This window comes from Mya arenaria, chromosome 2, assembly GCF_026914265.1.
Source record: "Mya arenaria isolate MELC-2E11 chromosome 2, ASM2691426v1".
In the NCBI taxonomy this organism is placed as follows: Eukaryota; Metazoa; Mollusca; class Bivalvia; order Myida; family Myidae; genus Mya; species Mya arenaria.
In genome coordinates, this window is record NC_069123.1 from 66,360,537 (window position 1) to 66,384,486 (window position 23,950).

General features: G+C 33.7%; 2 protein-coding genes across 5 annotated transcripts in view; one reads left to right on the forward strand and one right to left on the reverse strand.

Annotated features, from left to right (window-relative positions):
- The window catches only part of LOC128208614 (cytohesin-1-like), a 37,474-nt gene extending 33,634 nt beyond the window's left edge, over positions 1 to 3,840 (reverse strand). For both annotated transcript variants that reach the window (XM_052912173.1, XM_052912166.1), the window contains exon 1: positions 3,712 to 3,840. In XM_052912173.1, the coding sequence (XP_052768133.1) occupies positions 3,712 to 3,763 (52 nt within the window). In that variant the 5' untranslated portion in view covers positions 3,764 to 3,840. The remainder of the gene's footprint in view (positions 1 to 3,711) is intronic.
- A 2,283-nt stretch (positions 3,841 to 6,123) lies between these two features.
- LOC128209465 (serine/threonine-protein kinase LMTK1-like) lies at positions 6,124 to 23,460 on the forward strand. 3 transcript variants are annotated; one of them, XM_052913497.1, is made up of 12 exons: positions 6,124 to 6,246; positions 8,789 to 8,945; positions 9,146 to 9,338; positions 9,798 to 9,868; positions 11,925 to 12,052; positions 13,246 to 13,333; positions 13,729 to 13,838; positions 14,126 to 14,210; positions 14,625 to 14,743; positions 15,114 to 15,263; positions 15,524 to 17,129; positions 19,360 to 23,460. In XM_052913497.1, exons 2-12 carry the CDS (start codon positions 8,844 to 8,846, stop codon positions 19,498 to 19,500), a joined length of 2,793 nt encoding a protein of 930 aa, XP_052769457.1. In that variant the 5' UTR covers positions 6,124 to 6,246; positions 8,789 to 8,843; the 3' UTR covers positions 19,501 to 23,460. The 3 variants fall into 3 exon arrangements, with proteins under 3 accessions (XP_052769457.1, XP_052769477.1, XP_052769468.1); XM_052913517.1 differs by having other exon boundaries at positions 15,524 to 16,808; XM_052913508.1 differs by lacking the exon at positions 19,360 to 23,460 and adding an exon at positions 17,421 to 19,353.
- Positions 23,461 to 23,950: the final 490 nt, after the last annotated feature.

Below are 23,950 nucleotides of genomic sequence, written 5' to 3' on the forward strand. Positions count from 1 at the left end.
TACATGAAAAAACAAATTATTCCATATAAGAATTTCAACATGTCTACACGCAAACTCCTCATGACTCCTATGACTATGGCGATTTTATCGTCCTTCAAGCAAATAAATGCATGCACGTGCAAATGAAGTCAGCTAGCATGAAGGTGAATGAGTCGCAATATTTTCGTAATATAATAGAATATAATTTATTTTTCCTTACTTGATAGTCTCCTATCTGAATGAAAGAGTGTTCGACTTATAACTTTATAGCATTTAATTACTGTTATTTGAGTAAGAAAGCATGATTCACATGATCCCCAATTTTTATGTACAAGAACAGCAGACTTCAGGGAGGCCATGTTTTACACATTTTACTGGGTCGGTCACCGGTGTCAATATAAACATCACTACTCACCAACATGTGAAATTGTTTCATAAAAAACTTTCGAGGAAAACCAAAAATATGAAAAACAACAATTTAATAGTTCGACTATATAGCAGATAAGTTCAGCTAACAATGCAGGAAATCACACCATTTGCACTACAATTATAAAAAAAAATCTAAACGTACATCCCTTCTAAACTCAGCCCCAACAAGCCTTCAGAAAAACCTGGCAGAAACCCTGTTACTTTATTCAATAAATTATGTTATGAATATGTGTGCATTTAATGTTTATGCAGCTCAGAAATAAACAATTAAATATTTGAACGAAGAAACAAAGTCAAGTGGCAATTCTTAAAAACATGAGGTTAATTATCAGCATGATTTGTATGTGCAGTACACAAAGTTGATAATCAGCTTGTTTTAATGTTCTGGCAATGTCATATAAAATAACTGACTGCGATTTATAAAAAATAATTTATTATCTTTGAGGTTTAATAATATATAAGATAAAACATATTTATAGTAATTTTAACACTGCTTTAGGTACTTTTGTACTTAAAGTTGTATTCCCTGACCATGTATATTCATGTATACCCTTTAACAGAGACGGTATGCTTTCAGAATTAAACAGTCATCGAAATTAGACTTGGATGAACTAGCCTGAATTCTAATACTATTGCTTGGCATCAAATTTATGGCCCCGCTATATAAAATTCAGAATTTGAGCAAGCGCGGAATTCATTTTACCAGTGCAGGGCTTGGGGGCTTGTGTTAATTTCGACCACTTATTAAAGGTCAAAATTTTATTGAGATCTTCAATTCGTGGATAAGCCAACCCATGAAAATTAATGTTACCACAAATATTATGATTTCACAGTATTTCTATTGTTTTTAATAAGTATCAATATCTTAAATACTTTTAATCTTTATTCTTATTTTATTTGGTGATATTTCAAACAAAGAAATCCAACACCCATTATGCTTCACTTTTCTGTTATAAACATCCGTGATATATTTTACAAAAAAATGAAAATTGAAATATTAAAATGATTAATTTTGAGGGGAGCAAGACAAATCGGCCCCATACCAAATCGGCCTACAACCAAATCGGCCCCTAAGACGTTTCGGCCCTGCCATTTCGTCCCCTTTGGCTAAATTAAATTGACTCGAGACGTTTCGGCCCCTTAATGATTTTCAACAGAGACATTTCGGCCCCTTAATTTTTTTTATTTTGAATATAAAGAAAAAACATAATTTGTCAAATTTTATTTCAAAAGAAGTTGTAAATGAGATCTGTAAACTCACAAATAGACAAATATTCATGAAATACATTGCTAAGATTGATAAAAAAAATCATTCAAATCTAAATTTAAACCCTTATTTTTAATATTAAATGTTAAAAAATGTAAGAACGTATTTTATTATATAACTGTTAAATATCGGCGGACGATAGGTGCTTGAAACAGTTTTAGATACTGGACTTGATATAAAACACATATCATTATACCTCTTGTGAATATTAGCAATATGCTTATATGTATATTATTTCAAGATTTGTTTGAAATATAAAGATTTATGTTCTAATTCAATTAGTTTTCATAAAAAAACAATCTCATGAATAAATGTCTATGTTCACATGTATATTTGTGTTCAAGTATAAATATATTTTCTTTTAAATATATATTTTTTATCAATATATTTGTATGCATATATAGCTTTATGTGTATAACCACACTTCATCATAACTTATTTTCAAATCAAAATTGAAATTTTATGTTTTTAACTTATATTTAGAAATAAAAAACAAAATAAAAATAAGGGCCGAAACGTCTCCGTAATCAGGGGTCGAAACGTCTACAGGAGGAGGCCGATTTGGTAAGGGGCCGAAAAGGTAACCGTTTCAACTAGGGGCCGATTTGGTAAGGGGCCGATTTGTCTGGTAGCCATTTTGAGTATGCACAAGGGCCAAACCCGGCATGCGCTTTTTGGCTCTACGCGCTGACGGGTACCAGTCACGAGGTAAACATATCCCGGTTCCCGTCCGCGCGTAAAGTTGAAAAGCGCATGCCGGGTCCGGCCGGTGTGCATGGTCAAAATTATTGGCGAAGATGTGCGAGTCAGTAAATAAACAGTATTCTTGGCAGAGTTATCAAAGAAAATTGCAAAACGCTTCTAGTTTGTGCTTGTTGAGCTTCTGCACCTTGGAGATAACTTTCTTCTGACCATGCATGCGACGATTACAGTTGTTTAACCAAAACTTCTTGTAGATCTGAGCTCGTTTCCATACATATGTCTCGATCCGAAATCTGCTAACCTTCATAACTTGTGAATGATAAAGATTATACGAAATTTTAAAATATTTAATATGTAAAAATAAACGACCACAAAGTGGATTATTTGTTTATTATGTGTATCATTGAGTACAAAAACACATTTTTTATGATTCTCAGTCAAGTAACTGTGGTTGACACTTGACTTTGAAATGCAAAAGGATGTGAGTAAAAGATGAAGTTTATTATGTGTATCATTGAGTACAAAAACACATTTATTATGATTCTCAGTCAAGTAACTGTGGTAGTCTAAAATAATAGACGTGTTATACGGGATTCTTCCAATCCCTAACGTCTAAACGGGAATGTGCAAAAAACGGGGGTGTTTTAAAAATATTGAAATTGTTTTAAGTGAAGTATTTTATGGTTGAAATTGATCATAAAGAGTTATTTTCATATTTTGCTATGTAAGTGAAATGTTATTTTGCACTAAACAAGCATTTAATGCATTAAAACAAGTTGTTTACCTTTCCAATAAAACGAAAGTTGACTGACACAGATAACAATTATGCGAAGTGGAACAACTCGATACAATCGTAATAACTCGGCCTCCTCCGACAAAGCTTCGAGATAGACCTCGTTATACAATCGTAACAACTCGGCCATGGCCGAAATGTTCCGAGCGATTTAAAACTGTGCCCTGAAGCCTTGCAGGTGCCCTTCATGTATATATCGTTATGTTTTGACAGAATGAAATGAAGAAAAGCCGTCAAATTCATAATTATAAGTTGGATAAAAAAAAATTGTGTACGGAACTAATATAAAATAACATTATCTGGTAATATTTCTTGTTTTTATGATATTTTATAGACGCTATATGCTTTAACCCGGAATCCTGATCGGAACAACTACCCACTTTTGATACTAAACAATTTGTACGTGAAGGATTTGCCATATCAAAAATCTAAAAAAAATCCGTCAACGTACAATTATTTGGACTAGTAACTGTGGTTGACACTTGACTTTGAAATGCAAAAGGATGTGAGTAAAAGATGAAATATATCATAACTTCATTACCTGCTATATCGAATTTGTTTCCAGCACTAATATCATTTAAAATTGAAGTCATCGTGCAAGCTGGACAAGGTAGGATATTTTCAGAAGGCGTTCTTGGTAAAACAAATCTTTTTCTAACTTCCGTCTGAAGCAGACTGGTTAAGTGTAAATGTATATAACGGTTACAGACAACTGACAGTAAACTCCACAGCATTGTAGATTGATAATTAAGCTGTCTGATTGTTCGTACTGGCTGGGACCAATGTTACTGATCCGAGGCAAAGCTATCTTTTGAAAGAATAGAATACTTATGGCTTCACAAACAACAAAACCTTTAAGATGTAAGAAACTATACTGGTAATCCGTTTATATAAATATCAGTTATACAAAATTGGAAAACGCGTTAACTGAAGAGCTATATCTATGGAGAGAAAATACTGTGATAGGTCATGCCAATTTTTTTTTTAGTGACACCCGTTTGTCCCAATAGTGTGAATCCGTCCTCTTCACAGACTTTTGAACATTAATTTTGAAGTGTATGAATACTCAGGCAACAGTTTTTATTATTATATTATATATGGTTAGCAGTTTTATTCTGTCGTCAACAGCTTAATTAGTATGTGCCCATTTGTTTGAATGTTTAAAAACAGAAAGATTGTAAATATAAATGCTTTGAATAAATACAACCCCTGACATTTTCTTTCAAATAAATTTTGTGTGCCCGAACTAAGGCGCCATGTTCTGTCCTAAGATAACAACTCTGTCTATTTTCTGCTGCACATCAACTTCATCCCACGAAGAGTTGGAATTGTTTCGTAATCTTGTATTGTGTATTTTGGGGAACAATGAAACTGATTGACAGTAATGTCCAGTTGATAATTTCAAACAAAGAAAAGTGTAACCTTTGTTTAAGAACGATTCATGTTATTATAATATTATTAAAAAGTACTTGTTAAACAATTATACCATGCATGCATGTGATATATATGAATAGGTTACTTTTCACAAAACGTTAGATTGAGTTTTAACGCCAGAGCGCAATCTTCCTGTTAGGACAACTTGATGTTGCAACTGAAATGCCATGGATGCAGGTAGAGATAATGATATGCCCAAAGAGAAAAAAAACAACATTACCGATTCATTGTAAATTTAGTGTCCATTGTATTATTAAAATGTCGTAGTATTCAGACCAACATTTTGTTCTATGAGGAGAGAAACAAATACTTAGAAGGCTAATTAATCTCATTTTCGACCTTCATCAGTTCTTCAACTTTAAAACGAATGATGAAAATACTTAACAGTGTTCAAAAACGCCATTTGACAATGAATATGGAGTCCAGGACAGCATCAATTGGTAATGACAATTTCAATAGTTCATTTTAATTGGTGTTAACTTGCATTGAAGAAAAATATTTTAAAAGAAAACAACATCATTTGCAGTAATAAAAATTTGGCTTGTTAAGTGCTTTATTTTTGGCCATAGCTATTGTTTTATTTCCGTTTGCAGTCTCTTTAAAAAAATATGGCACAAAAAACCTTCAAAGATAGGCGTGTTTCCTTCACACTTTGAATTGAAGATAAAGTATTTTGCAAGAAGTATTACAAAGTTAAAATCATAATCATGTTCCTCGTTTGATGACTTAAAGTTACAAAATGTGACGTCGCTGTAATAGTTTGTCGGTGTATTAACTTTATATATGCTTGTTAGACAGCGAGTTATTTTTGTTTAAAAATAATGTTAGGATAGACACCATGTGACCAATATCCTCATTAAAAGAAACCCATACAGGAAAAGGTGCATAAAAATAGCTCAATTTAAGCAGGGACCGATAACGAACTTGACCTTCTCGCAGAATAAATGTACAAGTCAAACATTAAGCAATTACACTTTTGGGGCACGTAACTATATTTAACGGAACCACTCTGTAAAAAAGTATTAATCGTTTGAATTTGTCTCTTTTTAGGTTATTATTAAATATGAATCAAATATTACCTGAAACCAATGTTTGATCATTTGTAATAGGTAAACATGAAACGGACGACATTTAATTGTTGTACAACGTTAAAAAGTATTGTTTACGAATAACATGAGAATTATAAATGCACTTTACAAAACAATACATATTTTTATACACCTTCCAGATCGGCCTTTTTTTATACACGTCTTTTTTTCCGGACCGGAACGGAGATTTCCGTTGGTCCGGTCCGGACAGTCTTTTATACCCAACCGATTATTAGTGGTATTTAACCACATTTTGCAACCAGTCCATATAGTCTTTAACAAAAATAATTTATTTACTGTATTCAAAAGATCATTTATGTTTGGTTCAAAGAGGTAACGGATAAATCATTAATTATGATTTCCGCTTAAATTTATTGGTTTTATAAAATATACTTCTTACCTTGTAGATCACAATTTTGTTAGAGATTATTTTTATCAGGAAGTGAGTTTCTAAAATCATAACATCCGAAGTATTTATTCAGATACCCAAAAAGTAACGCTCTAAATGCTTCCATATCTTTGGTCAAAGTAGAAATAATACTATCAAGTTAAAGGTAACAATGAATTTGATGTTAAATTTAGAATCATAATGAAGTACTGGTTCCCAAGCATGACCTTAGTGAATCGAATTTTGGAAAAAAATAATTGGCAATAGGTGTTGCTACCATGAAGTCTAAGTAATTGTTCATTATTAAATTGTGAAATTAATCATTAATTATATAATATTACGAATGTGATAGGAAGAAAGAAACTAGTAGCTATACATGATTTAAGAGTGCAAACAAGCCACCCTTAGACCTAGCCACAATAATGCGCGTGTAGGGAACGTTATTTAACATTTGGATATTAAGTGTGTTCCCTATAACACCACAAGTCAATTGATTTATACCAATGTAAAATAACAATAATGAGCATTAAGGGAACTTTTTTAACATTTGAATATTCATTTTGTTCCCTAAACGCCACAAGTCCACTGATCCATACCAATGTAAAATATATTCTTCAACTGTTACTCCACAATACTTAACATTTCACTGTTAAATAAAAACACAAACGTTATACTTTAATTTCAGGGCTTTTTTTTCCCATTTTGGGAAAAAGACCCCAGACATTTTGGAAAATTTTGCGTTGTGAAAATGCCGAAATTGGGAAATTTTACAGTTTAAAGAAAAAGCTGTCTAGTCTCCTGCGAATAAGGAAATGATTAATATCAGTTTATTCTCCCCTTTAAAAGACCCAAAATATATCAATCCTTGGGGTGTAAATATCTATTGCAATAAATCATGACAGATAATATTTCATACTCTCTGAATGTGATGAAAATCAAAGATATCCGAGTTCAATTATCAAAAAAACTTTACATCACATAATGTATTAGGATGTTGAGAATGAACCAGTACAGGTAGAAAGACTTTCTAATCTAAAAAAAAAAAAGTATACATTTTTTTTTTTTATTGGGATTTTTTTTTTTGGAAGATTGGGAAAAATTTCTTATATTTTGCTTTGGGAATGGGTCTGATAGTCAGACCCGTGGGTACTATAGAAAAAGCCCTGAATTATTTTAGCCAATACCTTTTACTTATTACACTTCAGTGTTTAATGAAGCACAAATAATAATTGTTTTTTAGATCGACCTGTCAATAAAGCATCGCCATTTTGAAACCATCTAGCAGGTGCCCGTTATCATCGTTATCATTCCGCTCAATATACTTAGCGCTGGGATCTGTCATTCTTGGCTAGGAAAACAACAAGTGGGATATGGCCTTCAAAAATTGTCAAAGAAACTGAAGCGGCAGTTTATATGGACTAGACCTAACCATGCACACGTTTAATAAATTGGCAAAAAACACAGTGAGAGGTCGGTCCTGTGAGAGATTGAGTCATAAAAAAAATTGTTGCCTTCATGGGAGAGATTGCAGTTATAGTGAAAATAAAATCAAATACATCACTTTACAACAAATGTTTTATTGTTCATTTGTGAAATATTAATGATGAAATTTGCTTATAACCACAAATATATATGTTTTAGGCTTTATGTAGCTTTAACTATCATGTCTACGATGTAAAAAAAATGGAAGATTCATCAACTTCATTTGTCAGTATGATTTTAGAGGTTTTTTTCAATATTGTATTTTGAACTAGTGAAACAAGGACAGTGATTTAAATGTCATTTGGTTCTTAAATGTTAGCATTTTAAACATTATTTAACCAAGGACAATAAAAGAACAGCACAGCTGAATGTTACCTTGGACGATGATTCATACCTTGTCCCGTTTCTATTTAAATAAGATTCGCCACCCTGCACTAAAAATATTAAATTGCACATAAGGCAACTCAAGAAAAGTACACTTTTACCTCTGGAAACTTCATATGTTAAGATTTAGACAACCTTCAAAATTTGAAAAAAAAATGACATGTGTTTGAAGCCTGGGAAATGCATTAATGTGGGTTTTAAAATAAAAGAATTCTTGAGGGGGATGGGAATTCCCAAACACCCATTGTTAAAGGAGTGGCCCCCTCCTACATCCACCACTATATACTGCTACGTAACTCAAGCTACTTTCCATTTATAAAACGCTAACCTGCCCGTTCCTAGCTGGAGCACTGAATGAAATACGAAACAAGATGAATGGTTTATGCTCACCTGGGCAACAAATATAGTAAAGCTTAAGACTCTGTTAGATACTAAGACAGCCTAGCTCTCGTCAAATATATTCTTTTAATTATCAACATGCTGGAAAAAGATCACTGACAGAATAGAAAAGACAACATCGAATTGTGTCATTTGTACAAGTTTACAACTCAGTACTCCTAAATTCCCATTATTACCCTCTATTGCACAGTGTCAGGCAATACTGCTACAGGTTCTAGTGTCAATAACTAAGGTATGACATGGCTGGTGATTAGCCCTGTAACCTTCTCCACAATAAGAAAACACTTTAATTTGGCCATTAGGTATATATGCCTTTGTGAGACTGTGAAAATTTGAATGATTAAAACAGGACATATGTCTACCATGATAGGTGTTTTCCATAAAAAACACACACTCTAGGTTGTATGTAATGATTACACAACTGTGTTACTTTTTTGTTTCAGGGTCAGAGAAATAATTTCATAACAGAATGGTCAGTTGACAGTGGAGGAAGGCAGTATGGTGATTGTTGCAGCTCTGATGGGCGTGGCAGTGCTCTGCTGCAGTGTGCTGCTCGTGTTTGGCTGTGTGTGCCACTTATTTAAGCGTAGAGGATTCACTGTGAGTTACCTGAGAACTTATTTAAGAGACAATATGATATAGCATACATAATTTTACCCACATAAATAAGTAAAAAACTCTTCCATGTTTATATGATTCCCTTGTTGATTCCCTGAATGACAAGATTTCATAAGTGAAAATGTGTGTTTGACAGGTTTTTGTGTTTTTAACTTTTTTGTTTTGTTTGTTTTTTACAACAGAACTTTGAGGATGATGTTGAAGGTGGGAGGAATGTGTCCATGTACTCCAGTCATGACAACCCAAACGATGTGTCTGACATCACATTCGAACCTCTGCCAGACATTCTTGCCAAGACAGTCAGCAAGCGGGCACTGAGACCCAGAATCACTTGCACGAACCCAGAGAAACAAACTGTGGCTGCTAATGCTGTCAGTAAGTGGTTTGTGTGGATAAAATACTGGCTGTAGCATCAGGAATCCTATCAATACTGTAGTGTTCCAACTGTTTCATGTTAACAGATGCAGTATGTATAATTATGAATGACAATTATGAAACAAAATGGACTTTGATATTAAACTTTTCTACATATTAACTTAAGTTTGACCCAAGACTAATTGTGGTTAAATGATTATAAAAGGTATAGATCTATTATGTGACTACAATAACATATTTGTAATGACTAATCAATGACATATCAGTCAGTTGTTAATTAAGTAACTGTTTTATTATTGGAAGAGGAAGTTAAATGTTTTAATGACCCATATATCTTTTACCATTGTTATATATAAAAAGACTGATAATATTAGGAGATATGTTTAGTTTTGCTAAGGTCAACATTACTTTAACTTACTCATGTATTTGTGGTTGTCATTGAGTTTGTTTGACTTTCAGCTGTGTACAAGCCTTTCCCCAGAAACCAGCTACTCTACATCAAAGAAATTGGTCTTGGCTGGTTTGGCCAGGTATGCTGTTATTTGTGGTATTTGGTCCTACATTTTCACATTTCACTTGATAGCTTTTGCTGATCTTATATTCAATTTAAACAATTGATATGAATATTGCTGCAGAAAACTTTTAAAATTAATCACTACATTTTTGTCTGTTCGCCGTAAGAATTCCTGTACTGTAAGCTTTCTTTAAGGCATTAAAGGTAAATTGTGAAGTGGCCGCAGTAAATCTGCAAATCAATGATTTAATTGGTGTGGCCCTATAGGAACATGTTTACTGTTTTTTAGCTCGACTATTCGAAGAATAGGTGGGCTATACTACTCGCCCCGGTGTCGGCGTCCGGTTAAAGTTTTAGGGCAAGTTGGGATTTTCACTTATAAGTCCAATACCCTTCATTCAATGGACTTATTACTTCACACAGTTGTTCAGGGCCTTCACATGATGAGGTTAGATAACTCCATATTATTCTTTAGACAGATTATGGCCCATGATTAACTATGGGACTTAGGTTAAAGTTTTAGGGCAGATTGGGATATTAATTAATAACTTTTAGACCCTTTGTTCAATTGGCTTAAAATTCACACAGTTGTTCAGGACCATCACACAATGAGGTTACATAACCCCATATTATCCTTAATACAAGTTATGGCCCCTGATTGACTTAGGTTAAAGTTTTAGGGCAGGTTAAAGTTTTAGGGCAAGTTGGGATTTTCACTTAAAACTCCAATACCATTCATTTAATTGACTTAATACTTCACACAGGTGTTCAGAGCCATCACATAATGAGGTTAGATAACTCCATATTATCTTTTATACAAATTATGGCCCTTGATTGACTATGGAACTTAGGTTAAAGTTTTAGGGCAGTTTGGGATATTTATTAATAACTTCTATACCCTTCATTCAATTGACTTAATACTTCACACAATTGTTCAGGACCATTACCCAATGAGGTTACATAACTCCATATCCTTAATACAAGTTATGGCCCCTGATTGACTTAGGTTAAAGTTTTAGGCAAGTAAAAGTTAAGGGCAAGTTTGGATTTTAATAAAAAAACTTCTATACCGTTCATTCAATGCCATTAATAAAATTCAAAATTATTTACGACCATCTTACAGCAAGAAACATAACTCCATTTTAACCCTAAATACAAATTATGGCCCTTGAATTTTTTTTATTTTTTTTTTTATTTATTTTTAAAGGCATATTTGTATATTCTTAACCACATTTTCATAATGGGAAATCAAGTTATTTGAATGACTTGCGTCATTGTTCGGGCGGGCTGGTGGGAGGGCAGCATCAAAGTCACCTTATGTATCGAATAATTTTAGTTAGGTTTGACATAAAGAGACCAAACTTGGTAATATTACATCGTTATTGTATTCACTTCTAAGTCAAAGCGGCGTAGTCTTATGATGGCTCTTGTTTTACTGGCAAGTACATGTGTCCTAATTTAAGTTTGTTGATACATAAGCCCTATTTTGAGTCGGCTTTGCTATACAAAACTCTAGACCATAACGCCAATACTGTAAAAGATATTCTCGTGTTAGCTGAGAAACAGAGATAATACGCACATGTGTAGCAAGGCAAATGACTCGAGGTTTGATAATTGTTGAGGGATGACTCGAGGTTTGATAATTGTTGAGGGATGACTCGAGGTTTGATAATTGTTGAGGGATGACTCGAGGTTTGATAATTGTTGAGCGATGACTCGAGGTTTGATAATTGTTGAGGGATGTCTCGAGGTTTGATAATTGTTGAGGGATGTCTCGAGGTTTGATAATTGTTGAGGGATGTCTCGAGGTTTGATCATTGTTGAGGGATGTCTCGAGGTTTGATAATTGTTGAGGGATGTCTCAAGGTTTGATAATTGTTGAGGGATGTCTCGAGGTTTGATAATTGTTGAGGGATGTCTCGAGGTTTGATAATTGTTGAGGGAGGTCTCGAGGTTTGATAATTAATGAGGGATGTCGCGAGGTTTGATAATTGTTGAGGGATCTCTTTTTGACTGAAAAACAACAGACAGACTTGGCATAAAAGTTGAGAAGTTACCATCATCTGTTTCAGGTGTTACAGGGCAGTGCGGAGGGCATCAGCCCTGATATGAGGCAGAGCAAGGTCGTTGTGAAGATTCTGAAGGACGATGCATCGGCCAATGAGAAATCACTGTTTCTGGAGGAGGTTGCACCTTATAGGTTTGACCCAGCAGTTATTGCTCTTTATTTTAAGAGTTGGTTTTGTTGTATTTAATATTTATGCCCCCACAAAGTGGCGGCATATAGGGTTGCCCTTGTCCGTACGTACGTACGTACGTACGTCTGTCTGTCTGTCTGTACGTACGTACGTCCCGAAGATTGTTTCCGATCTAATTCTTGAAAACCGTTTGTCCAATCCTCACCAAACTTTAAACACATGTTTGTGACCATAATATCTTGATCAAGTTCAATTGTCATGGAAATCGCTTTAGTCATTTAGGAGTTACGGCCCTTTTTTGCCAAAAATACTTCAAAAATATGTTTCCGATCTAATTCTTGAAAACCGTTTGTCCAATCCTCACCAAACTTTAAACACATGTTTGTGACCATAATATCTTGATCAAGTTCGATAGTCATGGAAATCGCTTTAGTCATTTAGGAGTTACGGCCCTTTTTTGCCAAAAATACTTCAAAAATATATGTTTCCAATCTAATTCTTGAAAAGTATGTGTCCAATCCTCACCAAACTTTACATACATGATTGTGACCATAATATCTTGATCAAGTTCGATAGCCATGGAAATCGCCTTAATCATTTAGGAGTTAGGGCCCTTTATTTCCCAACAATACTTAAAAAATATCATCTCGATGTAAATGAGATGTGGATCCAACAAGTTTTTTCCTGCCTGAATGGCGCCATATAACCTATACAGTCTTGCGATGCCGTAAAACCCAACTCAACTCAACTTATCCTATATGTGCAGATTATCCTGAATAATCATTATGGCTTATTTTCGGTGACAAAAAATCAAAGTGGGGGCATCCGTGTCCTATGGACACATTTCTAGTTTTTAGATGAATTGTACATGATAAATATTTATATAAAAGGCAGGCCTTCCTATATATGACTCAGTGACTGTAGCTTTTTTTACATAGAAATACAGAAAACACGTTTTTGAAATCCTTCTTATATATTTTACTTTTAATATTTAAAATATGTTACACGGTGAGTATATTTAAGCATTGGTTAACAGTTACCACATAAAATTGAATGTTGCATATATATTTTTGAAAGATGTTATTTCCAATCTTGTAAAGAGTTTAATCCTCAGGTAAAATGAAACTCTAAAATTTAACTGATTTCAAACCTAAGGAACTGCTATGACTCACACTGTAGTGTAATGTTGTTTCAGGGACCTGGATCATCCCAACATCCTACAACTGCTGGGCCAGTGTACAGAAACCAGTCCATTCCTCACAGTTTTGGAGTTCCCTCCCTTGGTGAGAATATATACGGTATTATAGTTTTGTTTTATACATCTATGAAACTGTATCAATAATTTTAACAGGTAAGACTATGTACTTTTTATTATCTTTTACTATTAGGTCATTTTCATCCTTACCTGGCTCTTACAACCAATGAGTGGTGTATGAACATTAGGGGAAAATGGACTGAGGTTTAAATTAATCGTATGTTTTTTATGTAGAAATAAGACATGTAATTTGCTCATCTGTTCCATATTTTTTAAGAAAATGAAGATGAAAAATCCTAAAAATAAATCTCTCTGATTTAAGAGGAGTTTCTTTTTTTTAAATGGATTTAATATTGTATAAATTGTGGTTATTGATCTGAATGTTCTATATAAAGCAATGTATGGCTTGCATGATATTTTCAGGGAGATTTGAAAACTTACATGTTCACCAACAAGACTGGGCCCTTTATTCAGTTTGCCATAGATGCAGCCTGCGGACTGGCCTGCATGCACAAACATTCATACGTTCACCAGTAAGACTTTACTATTTGCAACTAAGCATTATTGATGTGTTATGGATTGTAGCAGCTTAATTTTTTTCTCAAAAGTAAAATTAGTAATTAAATTACTAATGTTTATCTCCATTTACACTTCAATTACAGGGAATGTCTGTTTGAACCATTTTGATATTTAATCAAAATGATCTATTAAAGTATAAATTTCTAAAGAGTACCTGCACAGATTAGAAATAGAAAAAACAATCACTTATTTATATAGAGCTTAAGTTTAGTTATGTAATTGTACATTGGCCATGTTTCAGTGACTTTGCTGCCCGTAACTGTATGGTGATGGGCGACCTGCAGGTGAAGATAGGAGACTATAACATAGGGGAGGATCTCTTCAGGGTACAAACCTCACATTGTCATTCTCTGTTAAATTTTAGCTCTATTATCATAGCTTTTTGCCCCTATAAACAAATTATGGCTTCTTTAATGCCTCCCTTAAACTAGTACATATAATGGGTTCAATGCATTTTACCAGGAGTTGCTTGCTGCTGTGAGTTATTTGTGTGTTGTTGAATTAAATTGGAACAATAGTGAGTCTTATAACGGTGGTTTATTTGTCAACAACTGTCTTGGACAAATGATATATTTTGGTCTCTCATGAAAGACACCAATGCTTATTTCTGCCTTTGAATTTAATGGAGCTGGCGTCTGCCAATAAAGCCAAAAGATCAGTAAAAATGGTGTCTATACAGTAGGGATTAAACACTTCTTTTAGAAGTAAAATCACCTTATAATATGGTTCCCATTTTCCAGGAGGACTACTACGACACAGGGCGGGACCTGCTGCCGATCCGATGGATGTCTCCTGAGATTCTTGAGGTGAAACATGGCATTTGGCAGGCTCACAGCTTCACTGTACAGTCCAATGTCTGGTAAGGCTTATGTTTGCATTGTGTATCATTTGCTAGTAGCTTGGTATTAAAAATTAAGTTAAGGATAAAGTATTTTTACTCTTTTTGTTATGAAAGATGAGAAGTAAATCGACATATTGAGGACAAGAAAAGTGATAAAAAAGTTAGCCTTAAATTGTTAAAGATAAAAATGTAAATGATTTTGTTTCATGTTACATACTGCACAAAATTAATTTATTGATCAAACACCATGTAATTAATATTATATTAATTGACTAGACTTGCATTGGCAATTTGTCCTAAGAGTTGGTCAAAGAAAATTTATTAAAAGTATTACCAGTAATAGTAATAGTAATCCAGTTCTTTTTCATTCCTACCTTTTGCTGTAAAGGTCGCTGAGTATCCTACTGTGGGAGATCCTGTCTATGGGACGTAAGCCATACAGCTGGCTGCTGGATGAGGATGTGTTACTCAAGGTGGTGAAGGAGGGCTCTGTCAAGCTTCCGCCACCCAACACAGATATACCCCTGCATGACAGATGGTAATAAGGGGAATAGGGACTGGTATTTCAAAAATATGCCTAGTTTGGTTGTGTAATATAGCTCTATCATAGTCTTATGTATTTTAATCATGAGGTTATTGCCTACATTATTTTATTTATAAACATTTCTGAGTACTAGGTCTTATGGGTTTGAATAAAAAAAATAGCATTCAGATGAAGATATCTATGGAAGTGTTTTTCTTAATGAAATGGACCTTTTCAACACTGACAACACGGTATAAGAGATGTAAATGTTTCAGGTTTGAGGTGATGGAAATGTGTTGGCAAGAAGCAGATGACCGGCCCTCAACTGAGGACATCCTGGCCTTCCTGCAGCAAATAGAGGAAGAAATGACAGCACAGTCACATGACACACAGCACTCTGCTCAAACCAATCAGAACACTCCTGTGAAGACTCCTGTCCAATCACCATCATTTGATTCAAAGTTTGTCATGTCAAAGAACATAAACCAGTCAAATCAGCATTTAGCAGAAGTGCTGGTTCACAGGGCTGATAATAAAGATGTACATGGCTTTGAGGATGATTTCTCAAAAGATGTTACCATACGCAAGAACCAAAATCCGGTCGGATTTGAAGATGACTTTGTCTCAGGTTCAAACTTAAATGTCTCTGAGGCTGCCCAGAATGACTCAATTATAGCTGGCAGTGGGTCACCTGGTGGCCAGAGTGCTGACAAGGACATATTTGCTGCTGATCATAATCTGAACCTTCTTCAGCCTCCTGTACCAGTCAGAATGAGTACACCTAGTAAACCATTCACTCCTCTAGAGACAAATGGACATTCCAGTGCATTTAATACAGCTAATTCTAATTTACAGCAAAGTGATTCAAACTTTATTACTGCCAATGATGGTGCTCCTTCCTCAAATATTAGAGCTTCCAATGACAATTCTGTTCAAAGTAATGATGAGAATGGGTCTGAACTTCAAGCCAATTTCACTCAGTCAGTAAGTACAAGTAGTAAGGCCTCTAAAAAGTTGTTTGAAGAAAAGTCTGAGACACACAATAGTGATGATGGATATAGAACTGGTGTGAATGGTTCCACTCCTGATATTGTCCTCTCTCCAAATAATAAGGAACTTAAAGATGTGGAAGAGAAGTTAAATGACGACTCTGGCACAGAAAGTATCCCTCAAGTTTCAAAACTGAGCCCTAAAGCTATGGATCTTGAAACTGAAAAAGCCAAAGAAATCTACATGTCTAAAGGACTAGGATTACCAACCTCAATCATGCACAGGTCTCGGTCCTTAGGTACCATTCCAGAGGATGAAATTCCATCAGATAACACATCACAGACAGGTGTGTTTGATGATAATGAAGACACCGATGTAGGAATGAATTTTGAGTGGGATGACTTTGAAGGTGAACAGTTGGTGGGAAGAGTGAGGTACATGTCTGAAGACTCATCTGGGAGTATGAAATCTCCTCGCCATGTTGAAGTTGAAGAATGGCCGTTTGATCAAGACTCAGGCAGTGATGCTAACTCCAAGCCTGGCAGTATTGCCAGTGATAGCGATGCCGAGGTAACAAGGCTGTCTATAGATTCTAACACCAGTATAGACACCAGGGCTAGAATCGCTAGCATTTTATCTAACCGTTTAAATTCTCTAATCAAGCAATCTAACAGTAACACACCACGCGTAACTACTGGGAAAAGCATGTTTTATTCTTTCGCTGATGATGAATATGATTTAGATTCGCCAGAGAATGCTCTAAGTGAAACAGAACACTCTCTGGACAAGGCCCCCTTTAGCTATGAGCCAGGTGTATCACTGGGTATGCCCACTGTACAGGAAGAAGTGGAGGAGCCCCAACTTCCTGTGGAGAGCACCAGGCATGGGCAGGTAATTATGCAATGTTATTTTTGAATGATTTGTTAAACTGTGACGTTTACACCATTGTTATTGGAAATGTTTTATTTCTTTCTGTTCATTTAAACTAAATATCTTAGCATTTAACTTTTATGCATGCATAATTATGTTAATGTTACGCTGTTAAGTTACTAATGAATCATTTTCTAAAGAAAAGTTTTGTTAATATATGTAAAACCTCTATTTCTATTTTGCTTGCAGTATAGTTTATCCTTAAGTGTGCTAATTCTTTTCATTTTGCTTTTCTTTCATGTCGTATGTAAGTATTGTGGCCAATCAGTCTAGTTTGCTCATAATACTGTCAAACTGTGTGCTGTTCTCAAACAAAGACACTTTGTAGATAAAGAACCATATATTAAAATTGTCTTGGCTCATTGAAGCATATGCATGTTGTTTGAACATAAATTATAAAATTCAGAATATGTAAAGAGCTTTATCCATTGGGTATTGATCCATGATGCATATGTGTCAAAATGTTTTGTTTCTCTAATTGTCACAAACTATAACTTCTACTAGTATTTGTTCTTTGTTATTTATTCCTAACATGTTATATATCCAGTGTTTCCCCCAGGCCAATTTAGGGTGGGAGTTCCAACATCCCTTCAAACACTGCGGGCATTCCGACACTCTTAAATTGCCAAAACTTGCTTTATCCTGTCAGCCACATGTCATAAAACCTGTCTCTTGCAGTCATGGTTCTGACAGTCAATTTTAATGACATGCCATAGCCTGATTTTGGATATTGCCGTTACAGAGGGTCTGGAGACAACTGCCGTTAAGCGCAAGCCAATCAGTGAGGTGTTAGTCAAGGTCATTTAATTTGATTCAATCAGATTTAAGTCGAAGTGAAGTACTTTGATATTGTGTAGTTTTAGCAAATAATATTTTACTTAAACACAGGCTGACAGGATTTATTAAAAACCAAACCGGTAGGATTTATGAGCATTTAATAAGATTGAAACTCAGTCTTTTGAACATGGCAAAGTTTAACGATACAATTTTTAGATACATTACGGGATTTATTTGTCAGTGAGACAGGTTACTAGAAGGCAAAATCAGGTAGTTAGAAACATATTTATGAGTCTCAGAATACCAGACTCCTGTTAAATTGGAACTCTAAAACATCCTGAAACATACATTGAATTCCCTCTTTGGAGAATTAAATAAGAAAATTATTCTAACAAACAGGAAGGGAGAACATCCACGTGGTATAACCGACAGCCCTTTTCAACAGTTTCTGGGGGAAATACTGTATGTACTATATAACAGAAGTATACAAGCATAACCTAAATTATCCTTATTGGACTGACTGCTGTATATGAAATAATATGCATCTGTTATGCATGAACATGCTATGTATTCTTTAGTTTTTACCACTTAACTACAGTATGAATTATACTTATAATGTCTTTGATAAATGTGCATATGTACAGTATGTACATAAGTTATGTTGTAGAGTCAGGCTGCTGATCATATAGAGTATAGTGAAACAGTACTCAGCAGTATCACATGTAATCTATACCCCAGTCTCAGTCACTGTAGTATGCTCTCATCTCTCTCTGTTCATGTAGGAGTTTGAATGGGACATTTGTGAGTGTTTTCTTGTATTCCTGGGACTCCAGTAGTATATTTTCATAATCATTACATGTAGATGTAATAAGGAGTGGGCAAGTTTTGAAAGAGGTTTGGGATTTTTCTCCAGAACTGACCTTTCTTTTGTTGCTTAATAATAAGAGTGGTGAGGGGGCTTAGATTGATTTTTACTTTCATAAATATAGAATACCTTAAGTTAATAATTATGGTTTCTTTATAATTGATAACTTCCAAAGCAATATCATATTTTTAATCATGATATATTTTTAAACATAACATTTTATTGATTTAAGCTTGCATGCTTTCGCATGGTTTGAAGTTTTAGTCATATTTTCATTCTGATTCCCTGAAAATAGTTCATGGCATGAAACTTTTTGGACGAATGTTCTTGTAATAAATCAATTTTTCAGTTAGATATTGCATTTATAGTTTATTTTTAAGTTCTGTTGCTGTATTTGGTTTTATTTCTAGCTTATGAAGAATCATAATCACTAAGTAATAAGACATGTTGTTCAACTTGATTTTAAATGGCGGAAAAGTTTTGAAAGTGTGAAAACAATCAAATTATTATTGACCAATTTTTATATCTGTTCTTTATTTTATATTTCAGGATAACAACCTGATACATGAAGATCTTGACTCAATAGCAAAATCCGTACTTGGGAAGAAAGTTGACGATGTACCAGATGTGGTAGTAAGTGAGCCATATGATCTGATGTTACCCGCAGCTGCCAGGGACAGCCTCGCCTGAAAGGGAACATGGTGGTAGACAAGCTCGACTACAGTTGTTATTTCTGCAGCCAGGGAAAGCCTCGCCTGATGACCGCACACACTCAATCAATATTTTTTCGTCATAATTTTGTTATTTTCGTTTTGTTATTAGTTTCTCAATTTCAGAAATTAAAATAATTTCCCAACTTATGGATTCTTTATATTGACCTTTTTACTTCTGTTGGTGTATTGTTAGTTTTTTCTTTTTCTTTATTTTTTAAAGTATGGAAAAGTTATATATTTTTCTTGTGACCAATTTAGCTTGGAAATTAAGTGTCTTCAATGAATAAATCACTATGTCTAAGGTTTATTTATAATATTTAAAAAAATGATCGTCTGAGGAATATTGTCTAAGCAACTATTTGCTGGAAGATGTCACACAACAATTTCTATGTATAGATTTTTGTTCAGTGTTTTCTGTAGATATTCATTCAAACTGTCATTTGTATAATTATGTAGTCTACCTCTATAAGTCTTTTTGATTTTGCAATGGAAGTAAATCATATATAATTGCATTTCATAGGTTGTCTGAATTAAGTGTGAAAACTATTATCTATGCTGGTTAAAATATTATTTAATTAATGTTCCTTTGGAATTTGGTGCAAGATTTATATGAGATTTATAACATTTAATGAAATAATGCTGAAGTGTAATTATGTTAAGGTAACCAAGCCACACATATGAAAACCTCAGATTCCTGGTAAACCCTTAGTATTTTGGTATCATTTAGATGTGTTTTATGTGAAGAAAAAGAAAATGTAAAAAATAAACTGAATATTATATGATGAGCCAGCCCTTCTTGGCCATGAAACATAGCAAATAGGTCCTTTTACAACCAATGTCAATATAAATAAAGAGCAAAATTACACTTATTATACAAAAACAACTTATTATACTTATGCTTCTGCAGTTTTGATCTATTATTTTACATAAAGGTACCGGGTAATCAGCAAGAAAATGATATTAAAATTACATGGGTTCACCTGGCATCAGGATTTAACATTATGGTAATTAAAGCTTGTTTGGAACAAGCTGCTGATTTGTGGGTCGTATACCTTAAGCTCATGTATGTTGACAGATTGTCTTTTCTGTTATGTAATGGGTTCCACAGTTTTGAACAAACTCTGGATGTGTCTTTAATGTTATTATGTGCACTGTTTAACTAGTAAATATTCTTTGGACCTTTTATTAAAGGTAGATCATAAAGCATAATTAAGTCATGATAAAAGAGGTAAGAGGCACATTATTTTAGATTTTGCCAGATATATTTTGAATTAAGAACCTAAATGAATTTTGTCTGAAGAATATTATTGAGCATACCAATATTCTAGTATTTCATGTTATCTTGGATAAGTATTTTAGGCGGGAGTAACCTTGTTATGTGGGCTGAATAATTTACATGGAATATGTTGAATATGTACAGATTTCCTTATAAAATGTCAAGATTTACAAAGTCGTAACCAAGGGTTGATATGGTATTTTCTGCATATGTGTATTCTAGATATTCTAACTAAGTTGTAATATGCAACAATATTTCTGTATATCATAAACATTCCTTTAAGAGGTTCTTTGTTGCAAATTGTGTGATATAGGTATACAGGTAGTCTGCATTTAGAGGTGTAAAATATCAGTGGATGGCGGCCATATCAAAAACAAACGAAATGACAGTATATTTTGTTAAAAAAACCTTCATAGAAGAATTTATTCAGTATAAATGTTTGTAACCAGGTTGTTAAAATGACTATACATAATGTGATGATATGTCCCCACATGTACTCTGGTAGTTGTTAATTCATTGTATTCTAGTCATTGATAGTGTATTTTTACAATCACTAGTGGATATACAGTGAGTGTATGGGGAATGTACATTTTGTTGAAAAGTTCTTGGTGTTTGCCATGTGATTTACTGTAACATTGCCAGTCCTGGACTTGCCATGTGCATCTACTGTAACATTGCCAGTCCTGGACTTGCCATGTGCATTTACCGTAACATTGCCAGTCCTGGACTTGCCATGTGCATTTACTGTAACATTGCCAGTCCTGGACTTGCCATGTGCATTTACTTTAACATTGCCAGTTCTGGACTTGCCACGTGCATGTACTGTAACATTGCCAGTCCTGGACTCGTTGATGTTCATACACATGGCCACTGGTACCAATATAGTTTATAGTGACCTTAACTTACAGTGCCATTTGGTAGATAAGTGCTTCATCTGGCATGGCATTATTTTCTTATAATTATTTACTGTTGGGCAATTTTCCCTAATCTTGATATTAGAATTGTAATTATTTTTTAAATACCAAATAGGGCTATACTTGTTGATGAAATAGAATTGTGAGTTAGGGTTTTAGCAAGACAGGGCAGTGGCTGCAGCACCATTAGGGCTTAAGTAGAAAAGGACACACTGAAATAGTATCATTGTGATAGGAAATGTTGGAAATTGTGTTTAATTTAAGTAAGTTTAGGTTTTAGCCAAATATATAGTTTGTATGTATTTATTACCTCACTTCTATTCCATTCATAACTAAAGACTAATCCAAGGAATATTATATGCATTAAATTCTTTGAAGGCAAAAGTGTGCACATGTTAGTATCGTGAGAGTAGAAACCAGAAAAGGGCTGGAGACAGTGCTCTTCTTAACCTGTCAAGCTAAAACTCTTCTCTTGAGTAAGTTCTCCAGTGGTTTAAAGAGTTTTAAAGAGAAAATTAGAAATTATTGTTCAATGTTTTGTTTCTGTTTCACATAGCAATAATGTTACCTACTGAACACCAAAAGTGAATATTTCACTCATGAAATACAACAATTTGTACTTACTGGATGAAACTTGTTGATCTCCTACAATGAAATGAAGGTTTCTCCTCCATATATTTGTTTGCGAAAAAGGTTTTCTAAAAAGATGTTTTTCAGTGAAATATCATGTTATTTTCTCTACTGTTATTTTCACTTTTGATCTTTTCAATTTTAGATTATCAAAAATAAGATAATTTTTTTAATCTATTTTGATATTTTAAATGCTCTTATAGATTGGTTCCCATATTGCTTATAAAATGTACATAGCATTTACTATGCCATATCGAACATTTCCTAAATGATTTTGCTTTTTTCTTAAATTCAAGCTTAAAAAACATAAATGTTGACTTTTGTTGAAAGATAAAAAATAAACTACACTCTTGATCACCGATGATTCCTCTCTTTAAAATAAATCATTTTTTTTATCACTTGTTAGAATATCTTATTATCTTACACCAAATTAAAAAAAAATACTCTGTCCTCTTCAGGGATATTAATTTAGTTGTAGAGTTTAATAATAGGATGAAAAAAATCTCTGCACTTGTAGGAATGTAACTCTATTTGAGATCAACATTTCTTGTTATTTCCAGATGTATAAGACTCATAACATACAATCATACAAGAGCAGGTTGTACACCATGTATGGACCACTACACACATATTAATTCAGCTAATATCATTTGTGGTGTATTTATATTGTAAATAGCTTGTGTTGTGCAATATTTATAACATGTTATCAATATTCTCAGATTTAAAAAGGCTGGGTTTTTTGTAATTCCAAAGCGATGTCATTTTTTGCATCTTTAAAAATAACTAATGTTTATCATATGAACTATTTAAATTATAATTCTGCAAAATAAATTTATAATGGATTTAAATGGATTACTATAAATTCTTATATTTTTGTATTACGGACTTTCATGAGCCGTATTTCTCCAGTGTTGTTGTATTGCTGTATGTATACTCATATAAAACCATACAATATCCAAATGTTATTGGCTGCTAACCGTCTGTAATATTTAGTTGAAATTATGTTTTCATGTTGTTCATTTATGTGACCATTGTACAAGCTAATGTTACCTTATTTAAAATATCAATATTTTGCCAAAGTTTAATTATGCTTAATAAAGTATTATTTATAACAAAAATCAAAGAATGGTTGTTGTTTTTTTCGCTTTAACAATAAATGTTCAGTTTTCTCATATGCATTTGGTAAAATATTAAAATAATTATTAACATTAATATTCGAGTGATAGCTTAAAATGATATTTCCAAAGGTCTGATTTCACATTGGATTCCGTTGTTGCATAAATGGGAAACGTGACATTCTCTTTGCCAGACTGACTTCACGATGTTGTGTTCATCATGAGATTTTCCAAAACTGCAATTGTAACACTCTCTGCTAATATCCTTTCAAGCTTGCCTGAAATAGCTGAGTAGTTACGATTGCATTAATAGATGAACCCTCATTTGTTGTAATGTAATCTTTCTGTAACTATAAGGAAAAAAAAAAAATGTTGACTTTATAAAATATAAGAAATGTGCCGCTCATGCCTTATCAGACTAAAGTCTTGTATTTAGCAGGAAAATGTTCCTCAAGTGTAGGTATCATCATCCATGTAATTGGGATTGGTGTG